We start from the raw sequence: 22,236 nt of genomic DNA, 5'->3' as shown, positions 1-22,236 counted from the left end.
CCTGGGCTACATAGCAAAATCCTCTCTCCTAAAAAGAAAAAGAAAAAAAGGCCAATCCTCAATAAAGAAATACATTTTTAAAATATACTATCACAAACATTCTGACTAATGAAATGTCCTCATAAATTCTAGAAACCATTAGTGGGCATTTTCCACTTGAGATTTTGAAAACATTAAGTCCTTTTGTCTGTGATAATTTTAATCCTTTAAAGACTGTAATGCCTTTAACTGAGGCATGCCATCTCCTGTCATACAAAGGCTCTGTCCTGGTCCAAGATTTTACCTCAAACATCATATTTAAAATATTGCCTGGTACTTGTAGACATTTATGCCAATGGCCCTTGGATTCCATCTCCACTACTGCATTACCTTTGCAACACTGTTGAGGATTAGTGTTCACACATTCTGTCCTATTTTCCCAACATACATATTTTTAAAATTTAAATGCTATATATTTTTTCTTCCATGCTCCACCTGCTTCCCCAGTGAGGAAGTGAGAATTTTAAAAACTATCAGAGCAGAGAAGCTCTGGCTGTGAAAGTCTCTCATTCTTTACTGGTTAAGTACTCTGATGAAGCCTACTTGGTTTGTGCCAAAAAGAAAAGTATGTTTTTGGGTATAGCTGGAAGCAATATCTCTAGTTCTGTTTACTTCTTTTAATAGTTGCATACCTTCAAAGTAGCAGAGTAGATACAGTTTATTTGTTAGCACTTTGACATACTCAACTAAAGCTGTTTATGAGCTACAAGATCTTTTCCTATGTGTAACTTGTGGCAAGTATATCAATGAATTTCTCCAAAATTCTTGGGTTCCCAGATTTTTCTTTCAGGTAGGTACAAACTTTATCTAATGTTGTCACAGATTTACATGATTGTCTTTATTTCTTTCTGGCCTTAATGTTAATAATTTACCTACTTACTCAGACAAGATTGAAGATAACATTTTACATATCTACAAAGCATTTTCTCTTTCTACTTCTAAATTATAATTTGAGTAAAGATGGGCCATCTTAAAATTCTGTACATAAAGTATCTAAAAGCTTTTAAATATACTTAAATAAGCCAACTTAACAATTAAAGAAGAAAAATTTTGTTAAAAAGGAAAAGAATCTGTCTGAAATATGTAGTCCAGTCAGAGCTAAACATGTAGCAGTTCTCTGAGTTAAACAGCTGTTTTAAATATGTAGATCTTCTGCTCTACTATCTTAACAGCTGGAAGAAATTACAGTCCAGAGAGACATGTGCATAATTTGAATTAAACAGATGCGGGCTGTGAAGAAAATCAAACAGCTCAGGGAAATAGATGCAAACAATATTACTAAAACTCCAAGGAATTTTTATTTGTTTTTTCATAATGATGGCAAATGTTGCTGTACTTGTGATACAAACTACCTATACTAGTAAAAAGTAGTGATTTTTGAAAGGTCCCAAAGAAAATATGCCAAATTCTTTGTACCTATACTTGTCCATTTTATAACACTCTTTTGATATAATACATGGATTGTTATGGAGCTGTCTTATTCTCCTCAGCTGCTGTGCATTATCTGACAGGATCTATACTGTTCAGAACATATCAAAGCAATCATGCTCACACATGCTGCGGAGGAATAGGACCAGAGAAGAGTGAGAAATGACAAACAGATTAAGAGAAATAAGTGTCCAGTACAAAGTGAGTAACTTAAAAATTGTTTTCTGATTCAAAATATGTTTGACTCACTTTTATGAGCAAAACCCTACACTCAAACTGCAAATTGTTCACACATATAGGCCAGATGGTGCCCTTTGGAATAAAAGCACTCTCAAAGGGAACATCTCAGGGAGCTCCAGTGTGCCCCAACATAACATTTATCCGAGATTATGCCTTTTAATTTTTATTGCCTTTGGTATCTTGCTCAGGTATGAAAGACCACAGATTTTCAGTTCAGAAACCAGATTAATATGGATATATCTAAAATTCCATAACCTAAGGATGAACACAAAAATCACATTTTTTACACATAATCATGTTAATAGTATACTTTTCAGTATTCTTGGAACTTTTCACTATTGATATGAAGCAAAATAAATATAAATATTCACAAACAATTTGCAAGCAATACGACAATTCCTCAAATAGTTAAACACGTTACTGAATGTTTTTGCATGCCCCAGTGATTCTACTTCTTCAACAATGTCTTTCAAAGTTTGTAGTTAGCTTTTCTAATTATGCATGTACTTGCTTTCTAATATAGTTTATACATGGTTCATTTTCTGGCCTATGTTCCAGGAGGTAAGCTCTGCATAGGCAGCAGCATTGCTAATGGTGGCCACCTTTGAGTTCCTGGTGCCTAAAGCAAGGCTCTTTCCAAAGAAAGATCAGCAAATATGTAAAATAATGTGCAAAAGAGAGTGTACAAATGTGAGATGATAAACATAATATGCATGCCACACTTTAACTTTGTACAAATCTATCCCAATCCTTCTGGAAGCAAGCCATTTAAAAAAAAAAATGTATGTTTATACAGATAGAAGGTAAAATGTTTAAGAATTCACTTTGAAATTATTTCAGAGAGTTTCAGAAAAAAAACACACCATCAGCAAGTTTTGGTATTATTGTTATACCAATGAAAACTCAAAAAAGTCTAAAATGACCAAAACTAGTGAGTCAGCTAACCAAATAATTTAAAGTCCATGTAACAAAATAGCTTGTAGTCAATAAAAATAAAAAGCATGTACTGGAAAAATTTTTAATAATGCTGTAAAATACCCATGTATATCTAAAAAAAATTAAAATGTGTGTAGGATATTACAATTCTTGATTCAACCATATAAAAATTTAAATTCCAAAGCCTAGTGCTACATGATCTTAATAATAAAAACAAAATGAGAACCAACTCACTGGCCACCAGTCCCTCAGTCAGGTCAGAAGGCAGTTATTTCCTTGTGAAAGATCTTGAAATGTTTCCAGACCAAACTCCACCATCATCTCTAGGTGGAGATTGCAGGCACACTCTTACCAAACCCTTACATGGACATTTTTATGGAATGAGAATGATTCAGTTTTCAGACATGTTTTCCATAGTGGATCGATGGATGATGAGATTTGATTCCTGCCTGGAAAACCTGAATTAGGCTATATCCAGGCTCAGACGTGGATCCGCTGGAGTTAGCCAGCACTCAAGGAGCTTTAGGACCAAAAAATGCAACTCTTTTATAAATGTTTCTGTATGCAGGCTCCACAGAACGGAAAGAGAAAGAGGGAAAGGTTGAGGAACAGTATATGTGTCTGTGTGTGTGTGTCTGTGTGTGTGTAAAAATCTTGTGACTGTGCAAAACATTCCTTAGTAGGGCAAAAGAACACAGTAGCAAATGGAGGTGGATAAGATTGGCATACATTACTGAAGGAACTAAGCAACAGTGCAGGACGCATCTGCATCTATCAGGGGAACCAAAGAAAAGTAAAAAGGACCACCTGCCCTACAAAACCTCTTATGAGGGGCAGGAACCCACTAGATGAAGGGAGGAACCCACTAGACCATCTGCAATGACACAGATTGGAATAACAGCAAGACTCTCTTCCCAAATTTGCTGTTCACCAGCAATCCAAACTACCTCTTCATTGTAGGCAGTGAACAGAGGGGAACAAACATAGAGTCCATGGCAGGAGCTAGAGACTAGAGACACCCCTTTACTTCTCTGTCTCCAGGCTGAAACAAGTGCAAGCTGGGCAGATATGACATCAAGTTTAAATTAATTACTATCTTGGTGCATATATTAGTTAGTTTTCCCTTTGGTAGGACATAATACTGACCATAGTTTAAAGGAGTAGTTTAATATGGCTCATTGTTTCAGAGGATTCAGTCCATTTCCAGTTGGTCTCACGATAAAAACATCATTGTGGAAGGGAAGAATTTTCCTGACCTTTGTAAGGAACAGTGAACGAGAATATTTAGGTTTCCATCATGGACAGAAAATATCATTCTTCCTGAAGAAAGGAATAGGGGGAGATGAAAACAGTTTTGGTTGTCACAAGGTTATAAAATGTGTGAATAGTAATGATTTTAAAATATAGCTGGAATTGATCACAGTCTTTATATATATTTGCTTGATGTTTACAAAAATGCAATGAGATTGTATTAAAAGTATATATGTATTCATTTATATATGAGTGAGAACTCATTTATTATTCTCACAGTAACTCATTTATTATACTCATTTTACAGATAAAGAAACTGATCCCCACAATGGTTAAGCAGCTTCCACAGGCTGCAGGGCCAACAGGAAGAAGGGTCACGGTTTGAACTCAGGAAGTGGAGGTGGGAGTCTAGTTCTTAACACCACCGACTGCAAGGCGCTCCTCATGTTATCAAAAGTATGATAAGTAATCTTTGGGGGATGCAGTTATGGGTGATTTTAATTTTATTAGTATGCTTTTTGGTATTCTGTGACCTATTTAAACATCTGTGACCCATAATGAAAGAGAAAGAGATGATTATTTGTTAAAGTTACTTGACCAAGGAGTATTTTGCATAATAAGAAAGAACAGTTTATTACCCTCCCTTTTAATTTTTGATACTTTTAGAAAAGTACAATATAAACTGTCTTTTTTCTCATTGTTGAGACAAAACACCTAACACCCAAGGTTAATGGAGGGAAGGTTTATTTAGCTCACAGTTTGTAAAATTTCACTCCACAATCAGCTGGCTGTAAGGCAAGGTGGAATGGCAGAGGGGCAACAGGCCATGCTTAGCAAGATATCAAAAGCAACAAGGAAGAACAAGAGAGCAAGCCTCTTTCTTTCCTTTACATTGTATGCAGGCTACCCGCCTTAGGTTGGGTGTAGTACTCACACCATTAATTCCAGCATTGGACAAACTCTAGATTCAGCCACCTCCTAAAAACTCACTCCTGAATGACTGCATGAGGCTTTGGGGGGGACATCCAGACACAAACCATAACATAAACCATTATGGTTAATATAATATACTGTAAGATCAAAGAGTTGCAGGCATGAATATTAATCATATTGAGTCATTTACCTTGTACTATTTAAAAAGGTTTGATTCTGCCATCTTAGAAGGGATGCAGCTTGAAAATCTAGATAGGAGGGCCCCAAACCAGATGGTGCAACATAGGGAGCTGGAGAGAGTATCTGCTGAAACTGCAGATTCTTGCACGTGACTCCTGAGATGCAGGTGTGTGTGAGGCCTGGGTCCCCTCAGGCTTGCAATACTGCATTTAAAACGATCTTCTCCACTACTGTCCCCTGATATGAGAAGCCTGTAGCAAATAGTTTGAGAACTGATATGGTATCTCTTTTATTTTTACAAAGTAACTACAAAACTACTAAATGAAATTAAAATTCAGGACTGTATAGAGTAAAACCTCTGTACTTTATGAAGTCATAAAAATCCTATAAAGCAAAATTATCACCCACTAAGACATAAGTCAAAGAAAATGGGGATAATGAATAGTTTTAACTCCTTAAACTATTTTAAACTATTTCTAGAGGTAGAAAAATCAGTAACTATTGAGTTCTGGTAATAATCCAGTGTTAGTCTTCCATTTTGTACTCTCCTATCCTATATTAAATCTAAAAAGCCAGAACAGCAAACGTAAGCCAAACTTGATCACTGAACTCAAGGAAAAGCTGAGGTCAAATCCATTACTTTTGTCACAATGGAAACAAGCATTCCTCCTACACATGCTTTCTAGGAGGACACAAGGCACATTTGCAAGCAAGAACCAAACCCTGGGCATTCTTACAACTCAGACTGGAGTCTGGAGAGAAGTTGCTCAATATTCTTTCAGGTGATTTTTAATAATGGTGAGAAGCATACATACTTGGAAATTCACTGTACGTGATGTTTTATTAATTACAATCTATACATTAGGAAGCAAGTTGGAGAGAAGCACCTCAGTGCCTATTCTATGCAAGGCACTGTGCTAGTTGCTTTATAAATATTATTTAACCTTCACTCTATGCTATATGGCAGATTTTATCTTTGACTTTTATTATATCCTCTCCTTTAAAGAAACTAAAGTGTAAGACATTAATTTACTTGCCATCCCGTAATGAATAGATGATGGTGTTAAGAATCGGTACCAAAATGCCTGTCACCCTTTTACTTTCCAGCTGATGGTCTCGTCCATGATGATAAAAATTGACATTAATGTTTACAACCCATTAAAAGACCTATTTAATGTCATTACATGCAAAATAATTAATAATGATGTTTCTTTCTTTAACCAAGTAAATTAAACTGAGTTCTTTAAGCCCAGTGATACTGGGATTGACATAAGAAAATTATTAATTGGCTTTCATTTACTATCTCACAGGATCCTAAATGGCGCTGACAAATGTACTTTTCATATAAAGTCTTTGACTTCCTCAAAATGTATCTGGAATGCCTCTGCTAACAAAGTGAACCAAAACTAAAATTTCATTATTTCCTTAAGCATACTCCCCTGAAGAGGAGTAAGAAAAAACAAATTGGTATTTGGCCAGCACTGAAATAGAAAAGATTTTGATAATTAATTTTAGAGCATAACCTTGTATAATTCTTTGTATGAATGCAGTGATTCCTTTACCAGATTACTCTTTAATCTACCAATCCTTAAACTGTAAATTAATCCAATTGTAATTTTGTAGAATCTTACCTATTTCTAAATAACATAACAAATAACCAAACAATCTTTTCTGGGGATCGCATACCAAACTTGATAATTTAAGCAGTGTGATTTATTCATATTGGAAAAACATATTCAAAATATTTCAGAACACAGTCCTGTTGTGCTTGTTTATATGCTTAATTCTCTGTGACTGAATGGAGAGGGGTATTCTCCTTAACTAGGGGAATTAATGGGACTCAACATGGGCTAACATATTATACACACTTAAATTTCACGTTTAGATCAAACAGCAGCTATTTTTACATTCATTTTTTGAAGGAATTATTTCATCATGAGAATGCTTTAAAGAGAAAAAGTGCTTTGCAAATAAATATAAAATAAAAAGCTTCTCCTAGTTATAATAATCAAAGAAAAGTGCAGATAAAAATGAGCACAATCCCATTAGTGCCAGTGGAAGGGAAGATTAAAAATCTTCACAGAATGTGTACAGTCTTCAGGGGGAAGAACTGTGACAAAACACAGGGATTATCATTTCTCCTCCTTCTTTTCTCCTCCTCTGAACCCTGGTCATCCTTGGAGGATGAGAAAAAACAAAGTTTCTTTCAGAAACTTGGTTTTATGAGATAGTGTAACTATAACCAAACCAATGCTTTCTCTGCAGTATGTTTGTTTGTATATATACATGGTGTAATGGTTGATACATTGTGTCAACTTGAGAAGTTTAGAAGTTTAAGCAACTCAGCAGGGTGCCAGGGTCCTCACTTTGTAAACATCCTCATCCTATGCAAGAGGAGGGCATGGAGATTGTGTGAGTGCTATACTCAGCCTGGGGGGAGGAGGGGAGCCTGCTTACAATATAAGGGAGGAAAAGAGGCTTGCTTCTCCAGCTTTTGCTCTTGCTGCTTCTGCTATCTTCTGCAGCCTTTAACTGTAGCCCCTGTGCCATGCTACTCTGCCTTGGAGCCAGCTGATTACTAACTGAAACCTCCACAGACTGTGAGCTAAATAAACCTTTCCTTGCTTAACGTTGGGTGTTGGGTATTTTGTCCCAGCAATGAGGGAAAAGAAATCAAGACACATGGCGATTACTCCTAGAAGGCCCCTTCCTCCCCTTCCTTTCCTCTCCTCCCTCCCTTCCTGATTCCTTCCTTCCTACGCCTTTGATTTTTTATTTCTTTTCAAGATCTCTAAGCACAGTTCAGGTGCTATTTAACTCAGAGATGGATTTAATTTTATCTATGAGATTTCACTTATGATTTTTGCTATTATGTACAGTTACAGATAGTGTGACTGAACATATTTTGGTTTCTGATCTTCTGTGAGTTGATGTAAATCCCAATAATTGTAGTCAAGCTACCTGCAGACCTATAGTTGGCTCTATTTTCAGACTACCTTGAGATCAATTATTCATTCTAGGGATGGCTGTCATTACACTTCAATGAAGGCTTCAACCTATTAAATAAACAGCAAGTACTATATGAAGCTCTATAGGAAAGACATTAATTGTACTAAAAATGTCAATATTCAACAAATATTTACTCAATCCCTACCCACAGGCTAGGAACAAATCACCATTTCGGATCTTTGGATGAATGTCTAAAAACACAGACAGCATCTATAACATTATAAAAGTAGACACATTTCATCTATTAGTTAGCCCTCTACAAGTTCTGCATTTGCAGATTCAACTAACCACAGATGAAAAGTAAGAAAAATTGCATTTGTAGTGAACACACACATTTTCTCTTATTTCTCCTCTTATTATTCCCTGAACAACACAGAATAAACCTATTAATATAACATTTACATCATAGTAAATTAAATCTATCATAAAGAAACTAGAGATGATTTAAAGGATACAGAAGGATATGTGTATGATTTATGCAAACATCATGCCATTTTATGTAAGAGACTAGAACATCCTCTGATTCTGTTATTAGCTAAGGTCTTGAAACCAATTCTCCATGGATATCAGAGACAATTATAGAGATACTATCTTGTCATTTTAAATATAAAGTTCAGCCTTCTGCTTTGGGCAAGACTGGAAACTGGATAAAAAATAACTCAGTACAAAAAACTAAGAAATTTTTATTAAATCTAATGAATATACTTACTGATGCATAGTTTTTTAGCAAAGAAATTAAGAAAAGCCATAGAATATCAGAGAACAAACAAAAAAGCTAAACATATGATCATTACAAGCCTCTTAGAATGGCCAGAATCCAAAACAATGCCATCATCAAATGAAGGAAAAAAGATATGAAGCAACAGGAACTCTCACTCATTGCTTGGGGATGCAAAATTGTATAGCTATTTGGAAGACAGTCTCATAGTTTCTTTTTTATCTGGTAGTTTCTTATAAAATTGCAAACATACCCTGACTGTATAATCCAGAATTCACATTCCTTAGTATTTACACAAATGAACTGAAAATGTATGTCCACACAAAACCTGCACACAGCATTTATAGCAGTGTTTTTCCTAATTGCCAAAACTTGAAAGTAAGCAACATGTCCTTCAGTAGGATAGTGAGTAAACAAAATCTGATATATACAGACAAGAAATATTATTCAATGCTAAATGCAAATGAGCTAGGAAACCATGGAAATACATGGAGGAAACTTAAATGCACATTACTAAGTACAAGGAAGCTATTTGAGAAAAGGCTATAAGTTTTATGATTCTAATTATAGGACATTCAGGAAAAGATTAAAACTACAGGAAGAATAAAAAGATCAGTGATAGCTCATGGCTATGGAGATGCAAAGGTGGCAAACAGAGGATTTTTGAAGAAATGAAAATACTCTTATGATACTACAGTGGTAGATATATGTCATAAAAAGTATTTACACACTGCTGAATAAACTTCAAGTATTTTGCAGAGACACAGGCTGTCACATTGCTCAGTGTCCCACAGATAGCACTTCACTGAATGGAAAAGAACTCACATCCAAGTCAATAAACCCCATGAATATATAACATTTCATAAAAGAGAATCAATATATCCAATAACTACTGTGCTTGGGGACCCAAGAATATTACCCACAGAGTTGTATATAGGTATCATTTAATAGGTATTTCTCAAATGCTCAAAGGCTCACTGGAAGAACTGAGTTTTAACTCCCTGTCTTAGTCCCTTCTTTGTTAAGCAGATGAAATTCACAACAATCACAAATTAAAGGAGGAGAGGTTTATTTAGACTCACAGTACTAGAAGTTTCAGTCTATGGTTTGCCAGCTCCAAGGCAGAAATATCATGGTAGAAGGGCCAGACTGAGGAACACTGCTCATATCATGGCCAGTAAGCAGAAAGAGAAGGGCCAATGAGGAAGGTAAACAATCCAGGTTATGCCCTCAGTGAATGCCTTCTACTGGGCCAATCACATCCTAAAAACTCCAACTCTGTTCTTTGGGCAGATCTATAACATAACATTCTCCTCAATGCACAAAAGACTCAAAACCCTTACCTTTATGAAAAATGTATTTATTTCATCTTTAAAAGATGCCCAAGTCTTAATGGTTTTAGCACTGCTGAGACATTCAAGTGCAAAGTCTCCCCTGAGACTCAAGGCAAACTCTTAGATCTGAGACTCTATAAAAAATTTTAAAAAGAAACTAAAAACTTCCAACAAAGGCACTGGGTAAACATTCCCATCCAAAACGAAGAAATAGGGGGACAGAAAACAATCAGATCAAAACCAAGACTGAAAACAAGCAGGGCAAACACTAAATCCTGAAGCTCCATATCCAGTACACAGGGCAGGTTATAGTAAAATGTGAACTCCAAAAGGCTTGGGAGCACCTGCTCCTACCTCATTGCCCTACTGGAGCCCTCACAGCCTCTCTCTTAGGGTGGCTCTGCTTACTATCTCTGGCTTTCCTGAGCAAATATTCCACTCTCCTGGCATTTTCACCTTCCTGGCATCTCTACTGCACTTTCACATTCACTCTCATAGTTTCACACACTGCTGTCTCAGGGTCACACTGCCTGCTTCCCAAGCCTTCTTATAAAATTCAGGTAGAAGCTGCTTTGACCCCACATCCTATATTCTGCATGCCTATGAAAACAACATATAGATGATGCCAAATTTTGCTGCCAGTTCAAGCAGTAGTCCATCTGCCCAGGATCATGGCTATGCAGGCCTATAGTGCCTGCATGGCTGAGCACTGTGAACCAATACTGGGGAACAAATTCTTTTGGCAGTTCTTCTAGAGCTCTGTGTTCTAAGGCTCTCTTCTCAAAGCCAAGTCTTCCAAAGAAGTTTACCTTTACTCTCCTACTCTCTTGAGCTACTGAAAGGTGGGTACTGCTGATTTCCTAGATGCCCTCAAGGTATCTTTCCTATTGTCCTGATGTAAAATACCTGGCTTCTTTTTAATGCTAACCTTAACCACTGTCTCCTTGCTCCACTTTTTCAGGCAGTTTCTTTCTGGCAAAACTTCAAACATTTAAATTGCTTTTTGTTCCTAATTGTCACTGAAAACCTCACTAAAAATAGGAAGCAGTACCTATGCTACAACCTGAATATTGGGATGATCTAGTGTTATGTCCACCAACATGGATTAACCTCAAAATGTGATTGAATAAAACAGTTGGGTACACAAATAACAAAATCACTTCAAGATTTGAAACATGCTAATTACAGTATTCCATATGACTTATGGATTTGTAAATAAATGTACATGAAATAACATAAAATGGATAGACATGACAGATTCCAAGCTCAGGATAATGGAGTGGATAAGGGAGAAGTATCACAGAGAAGTACATTTAGGGCTTTAATGTTTGGGTTTTTTTTTTTTATTTTAAAGAGAAAAAAACAAAAACAAATACACAAATACAATGACATATAACAGCACAAAAACAATAAAAATGATACAGAATTTCAAGCAAGATGATAGGAAATTAACAATGGTTGTTGTACTACATATTGTTATCTTCAATTGGTTACTCAGATAACCAGATATAGGCACGTAAGATTGATCAAATAATTAAGTATTAACTGTTCCTTTCAAATAAACCAATAGAAATTATTAGTACAATTATCTTAGCTATCTTGTGTACATATATACAGATACTTTCTCCTTTCCTTCTTTCTTTTTCTCTTTTCCCTCATCCCAGTTGTTCTTTCCTTTTGAACAGTTTCTTTCGCTTTCACAATATCTATTGTACCTTTCATATTTTATTTATTCTTTCAGGTTCTTACAGTAGGGAGACAATATGTTGTTTACACATGTGAGTTTGATTTATTTCACTTATAAGTATGGTCTCTAGTTGCATCCATTTACCTATAAGAGCCTCAAGTTTATCTTTATAGCTGAGTACTATTCTATTATATAAAAATAGCACATCTTTTTTATCCATTCCTCAGTTGATGGGCATTTGGTTTGTTTCCACAATTTTTTCAGAAGAACTGAAAATACCATACCACAGCAACATATGTACACCCATGTTTATAGCAGTGCAATTTGTAATAGGGCTTTAATTTTAATTTTAATTTTCTTTTTTTCTTTACCTGGTGGTCAAGTTGGTATTTATTAAATAATTTCCATATGCTTTTCAAATCCTAAAGTGATTTGTAATAACACATGAAAATACTTATACCCTTGCAAAGTTTGTGGAATAGTTTATATGTACCACTTATTCATATTTGGTAATGGAAACTTGATTTGTGTAGGAAATCAAGAATGGTAATGTCAGTCCTTGCGAAACAATAAGCATACTGATCAAATTGAAAGCCACTAATACCATTTCCATTATAGTTCTCTAGTTGGATTCTAGATTGAACTGCCTCTTGACTGAGAATGTGTGTCTATTCTCAAATAAAATAAATGAATAATGTGTTCTTACTATTTTCTTACTATGTATTATTTGGAAGCATTGGTATCATGCATGGAGTCCCAAACGTATATTTATGTTCTCTACCCTCAAACAAAAACTAATCTAAACAAACTTTATACTAATTTTGTCCACTTGAAATTTATCTAAAATTTTAACCCCCTCACATATGATTTATTTGATAATATTCCATTTTTCTCTACTCTTCTCTGTTCCTATTGATATCAGCAAGGCACTGCCTTATTAATAGACAAGGCAAATATTTATGACTCTTATTTAAATCTCCTCTTTCCCTTATATCCCACAATCAGTTTGTCAGACACAATTTCATTGACACAATTCTGAAAATCACAAATCTATATGCATCTCTCAGTTTCAGCTACTATACCCCTGTCAAGCCCTTCATCTCTCCCTACAATTCGATTAGAATCCTGATTAATCTCCTGGATCCACAAAGTTCCAGCCACTTTTATCATTTTTTTATGGGCCTTGAGTACACTGACCTATTTCCCCACACTAACTAGGTCTGTTGCACTGGCTGATCCTTCCCTGTGGAACAGTTTAGGTGTTTGGGTTTTGTTTTTTTTTGTTTTTTTTTTTTTTTTGCAGCTGTACCCAGGGTAGGATCCTTTAGATCTCAAATGAAACATTACCTTCTGGGGAAAAAAAAGAAAAAACAAAACAAAACAAAAAAAAACCTTCCTAAATTTCCATCATAAACCTATGTTTTCAGACTTCAGGCCATATTCCTTTATTCCAAATACTTCTCACTAATTTTTTTACAGGTACAGAGAGGTTACTAAAATGCCAAAGTTTAAAAAACTAAAGGATTTACGTTTAAACACAAGGAGTCTATCTCCATAATCCATACACTATAATTTATGTACACACAGTGGTACCTTGGTTCTCAAACTTAATTTGTTTTATGTTACCTGGAAAAGATGGCCACATTTGTGTTTTTGTGGGAAAGATGGCCACAGTAGTGTTTGTCACCTGATACACAGTTTACAAACAAAAACAAAATTTTGCCAAACACTCTGCAAATCAAATTGTTTGCAAACAAAAGTGTTCATTGATAGCATTAAATGAGTAATGTAAAACAGTAAAGGAGTGCTTAAGGAGCAGATTTTTAAACAAGCAGTGGTAAAAATAAAGAACATTTACCTAACTTGAATATTGATCTTGTAAAGAACAGCTGGGGATTTAGTTTAACCACGCAACTGCACAAGCCACATCATTCATCTTGAAATAAAAATTTGGGACACATTACTAGGCATATCATATTAAGGATCAAATAACAGCTCTTGCCAATTCTATAGATCAGGGCACATCTGGAATCTAATGTTGCCTTCATTCTTGAAACACAGCCTTACGGAGTTTGTCCAAAGTAAGCTACGTATACCAATACCAAGACAGGCAGAGAAAAGAATTAAGGAAATGTAAATTATAAGCACACCTTTGAAAAAGTTTTATGATAAAAAAGGAATCTTCTTGTTAAAAGAACAGAACAAATCTTGTGGTACAAAAATGAGGTAAGCAAGAGAATATTAGCAGTGTATGGACCCAGCCCGTCCCAACTCCTAAGAATGAATTATGAACCTCTCTTCCCAACTCTGCATGCAGTGTCATTATATTGGGTCTTTAAAATAGTCTGGAGTAGGCATGTTTATGTCACAGAAATTCCAAAGCTGCAACCAAAACTTCCTGTTCATGGAAAGCCATTTTACCAGTGTACCATTTTTTTAACCCAATTACAGCTGCCTAGAAAATGAAGCAGGTTGGTTTGTGGAAGATGGATAGTAATTAAGAAAGCTGTAGAGGGACAGAAATTGTAAACTAAGTTTATATCCTCAAAAAATAAATAAATTTAATGAAGGGCCAGAATATTTTATATAAAATTGCTCTTTATGATTTTTATTGCTTTACCAGTATCTATAAAAACATTTCAGATAAAATTCACTCATTCAAAACAATGGTCTGCTTTTTCACAGCTCTCTCTTCAAACTCTTTTTCTTAAAAAACAAAAACAAAGCACATAAAAATAACTCAATCTTTTAGAGTAGGAGATACTTCTTTGTGTGTTCGTTCATCTGAGAGAGAAATTAAAGATACCAACTCAAACAGCAAACCCTGAAATGCTACTAACAAATATATTATATTTTCAGATTCCTAATACCATACGACAGGTGTGTTTTCTAGTCAAACTAAGCCTAAAAAGCAAGTAGTGAATTTATTGCTAGTTTTAAAAAGTAATATCCCTTGAAATTTGTCTTCTACAAATTCAAATTTTTCTTTCAAACTTAAAGTGGGATATTTTTAATAAACAGAAATAAACCATAGGAACAATTTTCCCTTTATTTTAAATAATGTAAATTATTTCTCACCAGTGAGTTGCATTAAATAACAAATTTATAATTTTGTTATTTAACAAAATATATATATATATATAGAATATATATGTATATTTATATATACTTACATATTTATTTAAAGAATGGTAAGGAAATGAAGGTAAAAGATAGAGATGAACTCAATGACAACAGACATTATATATCATAGAAATGTATAAAAACTGATATATAAAGAGGCAACTTTTTCTTTTAGGCACTCAAAACATACAAACACAAAAGGATACTCATTTAATCTACAAGGTAGGAAGCACTCAAGGGGACTACAAAAAGATAGATTTTGTAAATTTAATTCTCAGTTTGGCTTATAAATTACAAAAGTAATAACCACTTCAGTAGATCATAAAATGCATTTTCTCTTTAGAGTACCTCCTGATCTTCTTTCCTTCTATTTTACATTTGAGTGACCCACAAACTCTTAGGAGCAATCCTAAATATTCGTGTGTCCCTCAACAGTAGGTACTCTTACAAAATTGTACCCCAAACAAAATGGCATATTCTGACATATTTAGTGTAGTACAGAAAAACACAGCACCAGTACAGTAAAAAGTACTCTTTTTTAAAGAAAAGTTTATCCTAAGATCATGAGATTTAATTTAAAAAAGCCTCCACAAATATGCCATAGAAACTTCTGAGATTGAGTATGCATAGGCAATTTGACATGGAATAAATTTCTTCCCTTTGGGGAACAGAGTAAAATTATGGGACAAAGCATTTACACATCAGAAATAATTCTTCTTGTGAATTACTCATCAAATTAAACTACTAACAGCTCCAAATTTCGTTATGTGTCTGTCTTTCCTAGGTAACATTTTCTTTAATAAAATTAATAATAATGTTTACTCTGTAAAAATGTAGGGGCTATCTCCACTTCATACCTGAGAAAAATGATTTAAAAATTTAAATGACTCCTCCTTCCAGACAGACTTGAGAATGACTCATATCTACTTCATTAATAACAGGATATGGCAAATGATAGTAGAATTTTAAGTGTTAACCTAGTATACCACATCCCTGAAGTTTTAACTTCTCTTTTATTTATGGCAAGAAGTATAGCATGAGTGATAAAATGTCTTTGTGAAGAAAAAATATAAAGGGCGGGTTTGAACAAGAACAGTGTGCATCTCAGTGTTACTCAAAATGACAGCTGATTCTAAGGGGGCACTGCAGGTAATACAAGAGACAGATGTTACCCACTTTAGTAGGTTCTGAAGTTCTTAGTACGTGCATTTTAAATAATAGAAATATCTTAAGTTTTCATTTTTATTTCCTCTCCTTTCAGAACAATGTTTTGATGAATTATGCATAAATGGAATGCAAACACACAGAACTAGTTCCCTTTGAAATGCTTAAGGATATAAAAATGAACAGAAAATATCCTCGGCAAAACCTGTATCGAGCTTTCAAAAGCCCACATATTTGAAATAGAGTTTGTGATGTATTTCAAAACATGAACATCAGTGAGTTTTCTCATTCCTCATTTATTCCTTTAATGTCAGAATGTCTTATTAATTGAAAAAAGCACAGCTCTGTGCCATAATTAATCTACATATTAAATGTTAGCTAAGTGACACTTCTGAATGCAAAGTACTCAGACTCAGTAATAAGACAAGAACAATCAATGAGAAAATCAAATCCAATGATAAAATAAAACTCTATGAATGTAGTATACATGAATGTACACACAAAAACTGTAATTTCTTCCCAAGAACTGCATTCCTCAAATGAATGTGTGCTGATCTGTGTGAAGATACACAAGCATGAAATAACTAGAGTTTTAGAAAATTCTGTAAATAATGGATGCCAGAGCACTATACAGTACTAAGTTTATAAGTTAGGTGCTTGCATAACATCAGGAATCCTCGATGTTTTGCTTCTATTTAAATGCGTTTGTGTGGCCTCTGTTTCAGCATAGGACCGAAGAACACTGTCTCAGCACATCCTTCAGTGCCTTGGAAAGGCTACCATGGCAACATTCACTTACTTAATGTTAATTTGAATTAATTTAACTTGTGCTGCTAAATAGTTTGTATGGATTGCATTCTTACCAAAGTAAATTTAATCCACAAAAAGAGTAAATGCAGCATATTAGGACAGGAAATTAATACTCTCTCATTTAATTTTCTTTTCTGTGTCTTATGCACATCTCTAAAATTATATCTGAATTATTTTACTATACACATTTAACTTTTCTACTATTTAAATTACATGTACAGAAAAAAGATAAAGTGCTTACTCATGTTAGTCGATTAACTAAAGCTATGCCCCAAGTTATTTACAAACAATGTAATGAAGGCAAGTAATGCTCCTACTTATTTATCATAAATGAGTTTGGTATAAAAGCTTCAAAAGAGCTTTTTCATATAAAATTCTTTATTTTTCTCTAATGATAATATTAAGCTTATTACAGTTACCTTGTAAAAGGGAAGAAAGAAAAGGAGAATTTGCATTAAAAATCTTCTGGTTTATTAGGGTTAGGCTGAATAACGTAGTAGGTATAAACACAAACTCATGCTTCTTAAATCTTTCCCTAAAGGATGATGGTTATGAAACCAAATACATCAGACATAACATCAGTGGCATGGCGAACTCTGAGCTCAGTACAACAGACAACACAGCAGAACATTTGAAACTAGGACTTCAGTGAACAGTGGTAACAGTTCACAGCATGTGATTTCTTTTGTCAGGTTTTCAGTGAGGTCGGATCTTGCATTATATACTCTAACAAAATGTGTTCTATGTTAAGGTTTGGGGATTGCTTGCTCCAGTTTTATTTCCTCACACATTGCTTGCCCTAGAAACTGAGCTCAGTGTGGAGAAGGAAATCACCTGTGAGACATGAGCCTATTAAATAAATCCACAGACTATATCTTCAGCCACTTAAAAAGCTAAGTGAATCTGTTTTCTTCAAGTCAGTGCTTATCATGGCAATCCTCAAAGATGTTTCATAATTACACAGGGGCACAGAAATGTCAAGACCTTTTTAAACAGAAAAATAACGTTTCTATGGGTTCTGAGTTATGCAAAAAGGTAAGGAATTCAGAGATTTCTTTTAAACTGACGAATACAAACAAGCAGACACAAACAGAAGTGAGCATTTGCTCTCTTCTTTTGAGTCTAAACTCTGATGCTGAGCACTCACTAGCTCCTATGATCATGAGTCATTTCCTGGGAGGAACTCAGGAAGGTATCTATGTGGACCTAAATGAATGAGGCCAGCAGTAAGTTCTCTTAGCAAGGCAACCTTCAGAAAAAATGTTTACTGGGAATGATGTATTGTTCATACAATTGTTCTCTTAGATACAAAGATATAACTACGTGATAGAAATTATGATGTGTAGCCTAGCTTTCTTTTGTCACATAATCAGAGTGGAAAATGAATTACATTGGTCATATACAGCATGATTTTCAGAATTTTTTCATATACAAACATTCATGGTGGAAATACATTCAGTGATCTAAATTTATCTAGTCTGTTTTGTATTCAATAAAGTAAAAGAAATTTAAATACATCTAGTTTACAAATGAAATTCTTTCTATAACATAAATATATGATACCAATAAAAAGGGAAAAATCTTTTTCAGATAATGTGTTCTCCTAATATTACAACCCCAACAGTTACATGAACTATTTGTTTATTTCTTAAAATTTTAGTGCATGATTCTCAAATAGATTTGAAAAACATGTAGATTAGAGTACGCAATTGTCCAGAGCTATTTAATTTTTGTATAGTTCATATACTTGGTAATGACCTTGTAAATGAATACTAGTCCCTTCTACAGATCTATAGATTAAGATTCTGTTTAGGAATGCAAGAGAGATGCCTTAGGATTTCTGTAAGTTCTACTGACCCTATACTCTCATATTAAGGTATGAATATGCCTTAGTATGTTTCGGCTAATCAGTTAAATTATTTTCCTACTATGTTGTTAAAATCCCTCATTTAATAAAGATTCTAACTTTAAAATAGATACAAATAATGAGCTTGTTTATTTTCTAAGAAAGAAACAAATGCAATTTCTCTCTGAAAGTGGGCATATACACTGCAGTTTTTAGTTTTGCTTTTTAATTGAACTTTAATTTCAGGTAACAATAAATACATATGCAATGGTTAGAAACAACATAGAGGGAAATTGAGGACCTTTTTCAGCATTCCCTGGGGATGATGACTTACAAAATTAGAGAACTATCACAACTGTGCTATTAGCATTGTCATAGTCAATATACAGAACATTAGGCTCCCACTTGCTGCCCTTTTAGAGACATAAATTCTCCCCTGAAATTCTCTCCTTAGACCCTAGTAATGACTAACTTGTACTCCACTTCTATGATTTTATCATTCCAAAAATATTACACATGTGGAAACACTCAGTACATGTTCTTTTGGGATTGGCTTTATTGTATTGCCTTCCCTCTACTATACTGCATGTAGATATACTCACCCCTAATTCATACTTAAAATGAGTCTTGCATTAAGTGATCTCTGAGATTCTGAAGTAAATGCTGAATGATGATGACAATCATGATTCTGGTTCCTCACATTTGCATCTATTTCAATATCTGTCATACATATTTTCCTCTCTGTGAATGGTACTTAGATAGCATATGTGCTACCAAAGGAGTCAAGATTGTAAAATACAGCTTCAGATTCTATTGCTCTCCCAATCTTTAGCATCTCCTCTAGATTCTAGAAGAACAGGAACTCATCTTTCCTCCCACTTGTGCTCAGTCCTTCATCTATGGAATCAGAACACAGTTCATTCGGGTGCTCTTTCTCAGTGACTTCTAATTAGATATAATTTGTCCACCTTTAAAACTTCATAATATTTATTTTTCAGTTATAATATGGCAATAATTATGTTTGGCATCCTTTATACTCTAGCTACTGGGTTGAATCACATGAAATTACTGTGATTTTAATCTGTATTTTTTACTTCAAAAATGATACATAGTGGATTAACAATTGTTGTTATCTTATTATTTTGTTATAAAATTTTGTTTTATTTTTCATACTAAATGTGGTTTTTTTTGGATTTAGGGCCCCAAATAAAGAACAGTCTCTATGAAGACAGAAGCTTAGTTTTCCCTTCCTTTAAATCCTTCAGAAGCTAAGAACATTGGAAGTGTTTAGGGGATGCCTGAAAAATAAAGACTCTTAAATCAGTAAATATTATATGTGTAGATATTTGTAGGTATCACTGGTCTATAGCAATCAGTCTAAATGAATATGAAATTGCTAACTGTCTCACAAATCAGCCCCCATAGTAGAGCTGAGCAGCTTTTAAACCTGAAAATTCTGAATATATGATGTTTGGATTTAAGGCACTGTTTTAAATCATTTATTTGTGAAGGAGACATTCTTGGATTTAGCGGTTGGTAGATACAGTGAAAAGTTTTTCGTTGACTGAAATAAAAAAAAAAAATCAAACACTTTTTAGCACGTGCACTTCCCTTATAAAAACAAATTGCCTAAAAGCAAAGCACAGCAGTTTGTGCACAATGAGTATGTGCCTCCCCAGCAGCAGCAGGAGAGGCAGGGAGAATGACAGGAACAATTTGCATTTCTATGGCTCCTTTGTATACCCACCTTCCACACACTTTTCACAAAGTGGCTTCAAAAAAGAGTGACAGGAAGTCCATGCAAGGACAGCTTGGACTGAGTAGTTAGGTACAGAATCCCAGAAGGACAGCAGTGGTTCCCACACAGCTGTAAATAGCACAGTAATTAATGGGTGCTGATTAACAGAAGGCGAACGTGTGTTCTTCACCATCACCCAAGCCATCCGTGGGTAAGGATTTTTCTTTCTTGCTTTTCCAGTCACTGTACTACAGGTAAAATACATCTGCTGATTTTCTCAATAATCATTGGGCTCTTCCTCTAGCTGATGACACTGTTCATTGCTTGCCTAGCCAGTTCCTCATATCCCTACAAAAATCGCTGCTTCAAAAGAAGGCTACACAGGGATGAGCAGTGGATATGGCTCCAGTGAAGCAGCAGCGTCTTCAGAGAACCTTAGAAACCCTGAGCAGGAGAGAAGAGACCACTGCTCATTCTGTAATGTGTCGAGGGCTCTTTAAGAACAACTTTACTGAGCCTTGGGAAAGCTACACACAAAGGTGTTCTCCTGCTCTGCTCCTACCTTCCTCCTCCACCAGCTCAGCAGCTGTGTGACTCTGATTCTGAATCTGGGCAGGGAAGTTCTCAGAGCCACCCAGAATAAAAGAGCTCTGTTTCTCACAGCAGCAGCCTGACTGTCCTCCAGGGGTCACAGTCGGGTTATAAATCCCTCACAGTGCAGGGGCTGAGCAGCCTGATTGGGTGCAATTTATTCGAATCTGTCTTCATTAAAATTCAAATAGAATAAGTAAGCTAGCAATTGAACAGACCCTGAAATTGTGCCTTGCTGCTCTTGTAGTCAGTAAACATTTATTCACTAAGCATAGCTCCTGAGTTCTCTCTTTCTCCTCCTCTCAGTTGCTCCTCCAATCTTTCCCGCTTGCTGTTTCATTTCATAATTAAGAAGGTCAGAATTAATGAAGCAGTGTGTACTAAAGTTCAAGGAATCCCCAGGCACTACTTATTCTATTAGAGTTGAGGCACGAATGTCAGATTGGCCGCATAAGCCACATCAACAATAAGGCTCACTACATTCCAGGAACTACCCACCCAGGGAGACTCACCTGCACTGTCAAGTCGTTCCAGAGCTCCTTCCCCGCGAAAATCACACGCAGCTGGTCAGTTGGAACCCCCTGTCGCTTAGCAACCACTTCTTTGAGCTGCAAGATGCTGGTATCAGAATTGACCTCCACTGGGAAACCATGGCTGGAGTTGAATCGGACAAACACTAACCAAGAAAATGGAAAGGGAGAGAAAAATAATCACTCAAAGCCCTTAAATGGCAACCCCAATATGTCTGAACTAACTTCCCCCTCATCTGTCCTTCAATAAATGGCATATATTTTCTTTCACTTGTAACTGAAAACTTAACAGTAAAGCAATATTTGGAAAAAAAAAAACAAGTTTCCCCGGGAGATTTCCCTTTCATATAATAGTCAGTGACCCACAAACCAAAATTCCATTCTCTCTTTGACATCCATCCTGGGAAACAGAAGGACTCAAGCAGAACACTTGCTTGATTGGAATAGTGAGATTCCCACGAGTTTATCAGAGACTCAGCTCTGACAGCCTGAACCAACTCTCAGTTCCTCCAGAGTGGCCCTGAATAAAAATAAAAGGCAATGTGCTAGAAGGCAAGAAGGCAGGGAGAAAATTCAAGCCACTCTATGGCCTAGAGGCCATGTCTAGAGCTCTGAACTTTGGAGGTCCTGGTCAAAAGTCTCCACTGGTTCTATGAAGACAATTATTCATGTTCTATTT

At 35.2% G+C, this 22,236-nt stretch overlaps 1 protein-coding gene across 4 annotated transcripts in view; it reads right to left on the bottom strand.

The window, feature by feature from the left end:
- The window catches only part of Park2 (parkin RBR E3 ubiquitin protein ligase), a 1,289,129-nt gene that overhangs the window by 1,006,822 nt on the left and 260,071 nt on the right, over positions 1 to 22,236 (bottom strand). For all 4 annotated transcript variants that reach the window (XM_005390686.2, XM_005390687.2, XM_005390688.1 and 1 more), the window contains exon 2: positions 21,540 to 21,703. In XM_005390686.2, the coding sequence (XP_005390743.1) occupies positions 21,540 to 21,703 (164 nt within the window). The remainder of the gene's footprint in view (positions 1 to 21,539; positions 21,704 to 22,236) is intronic.

Source organism: Chinchilla lanigera, unplaced genomic scaffold (genome assembly GCF_000276665.1).
Source record: "Chinchilla lanigera isolate Chin_1 unplaced genomic scaffold, ChiLan1.0 scaffold00038, whole genome shotgun sequence".
Lineage (NCBI taxonomy): Eukaryota > Metazoa > Chordata > Mammalia > Rodentia > Chinchillidae > Chinchilla > Chinchilla lanigera.
Note: the sequence above shows the minus strand (reverse complement) of the source record. Positions and strands in the feature narration are given on the sequence as shown.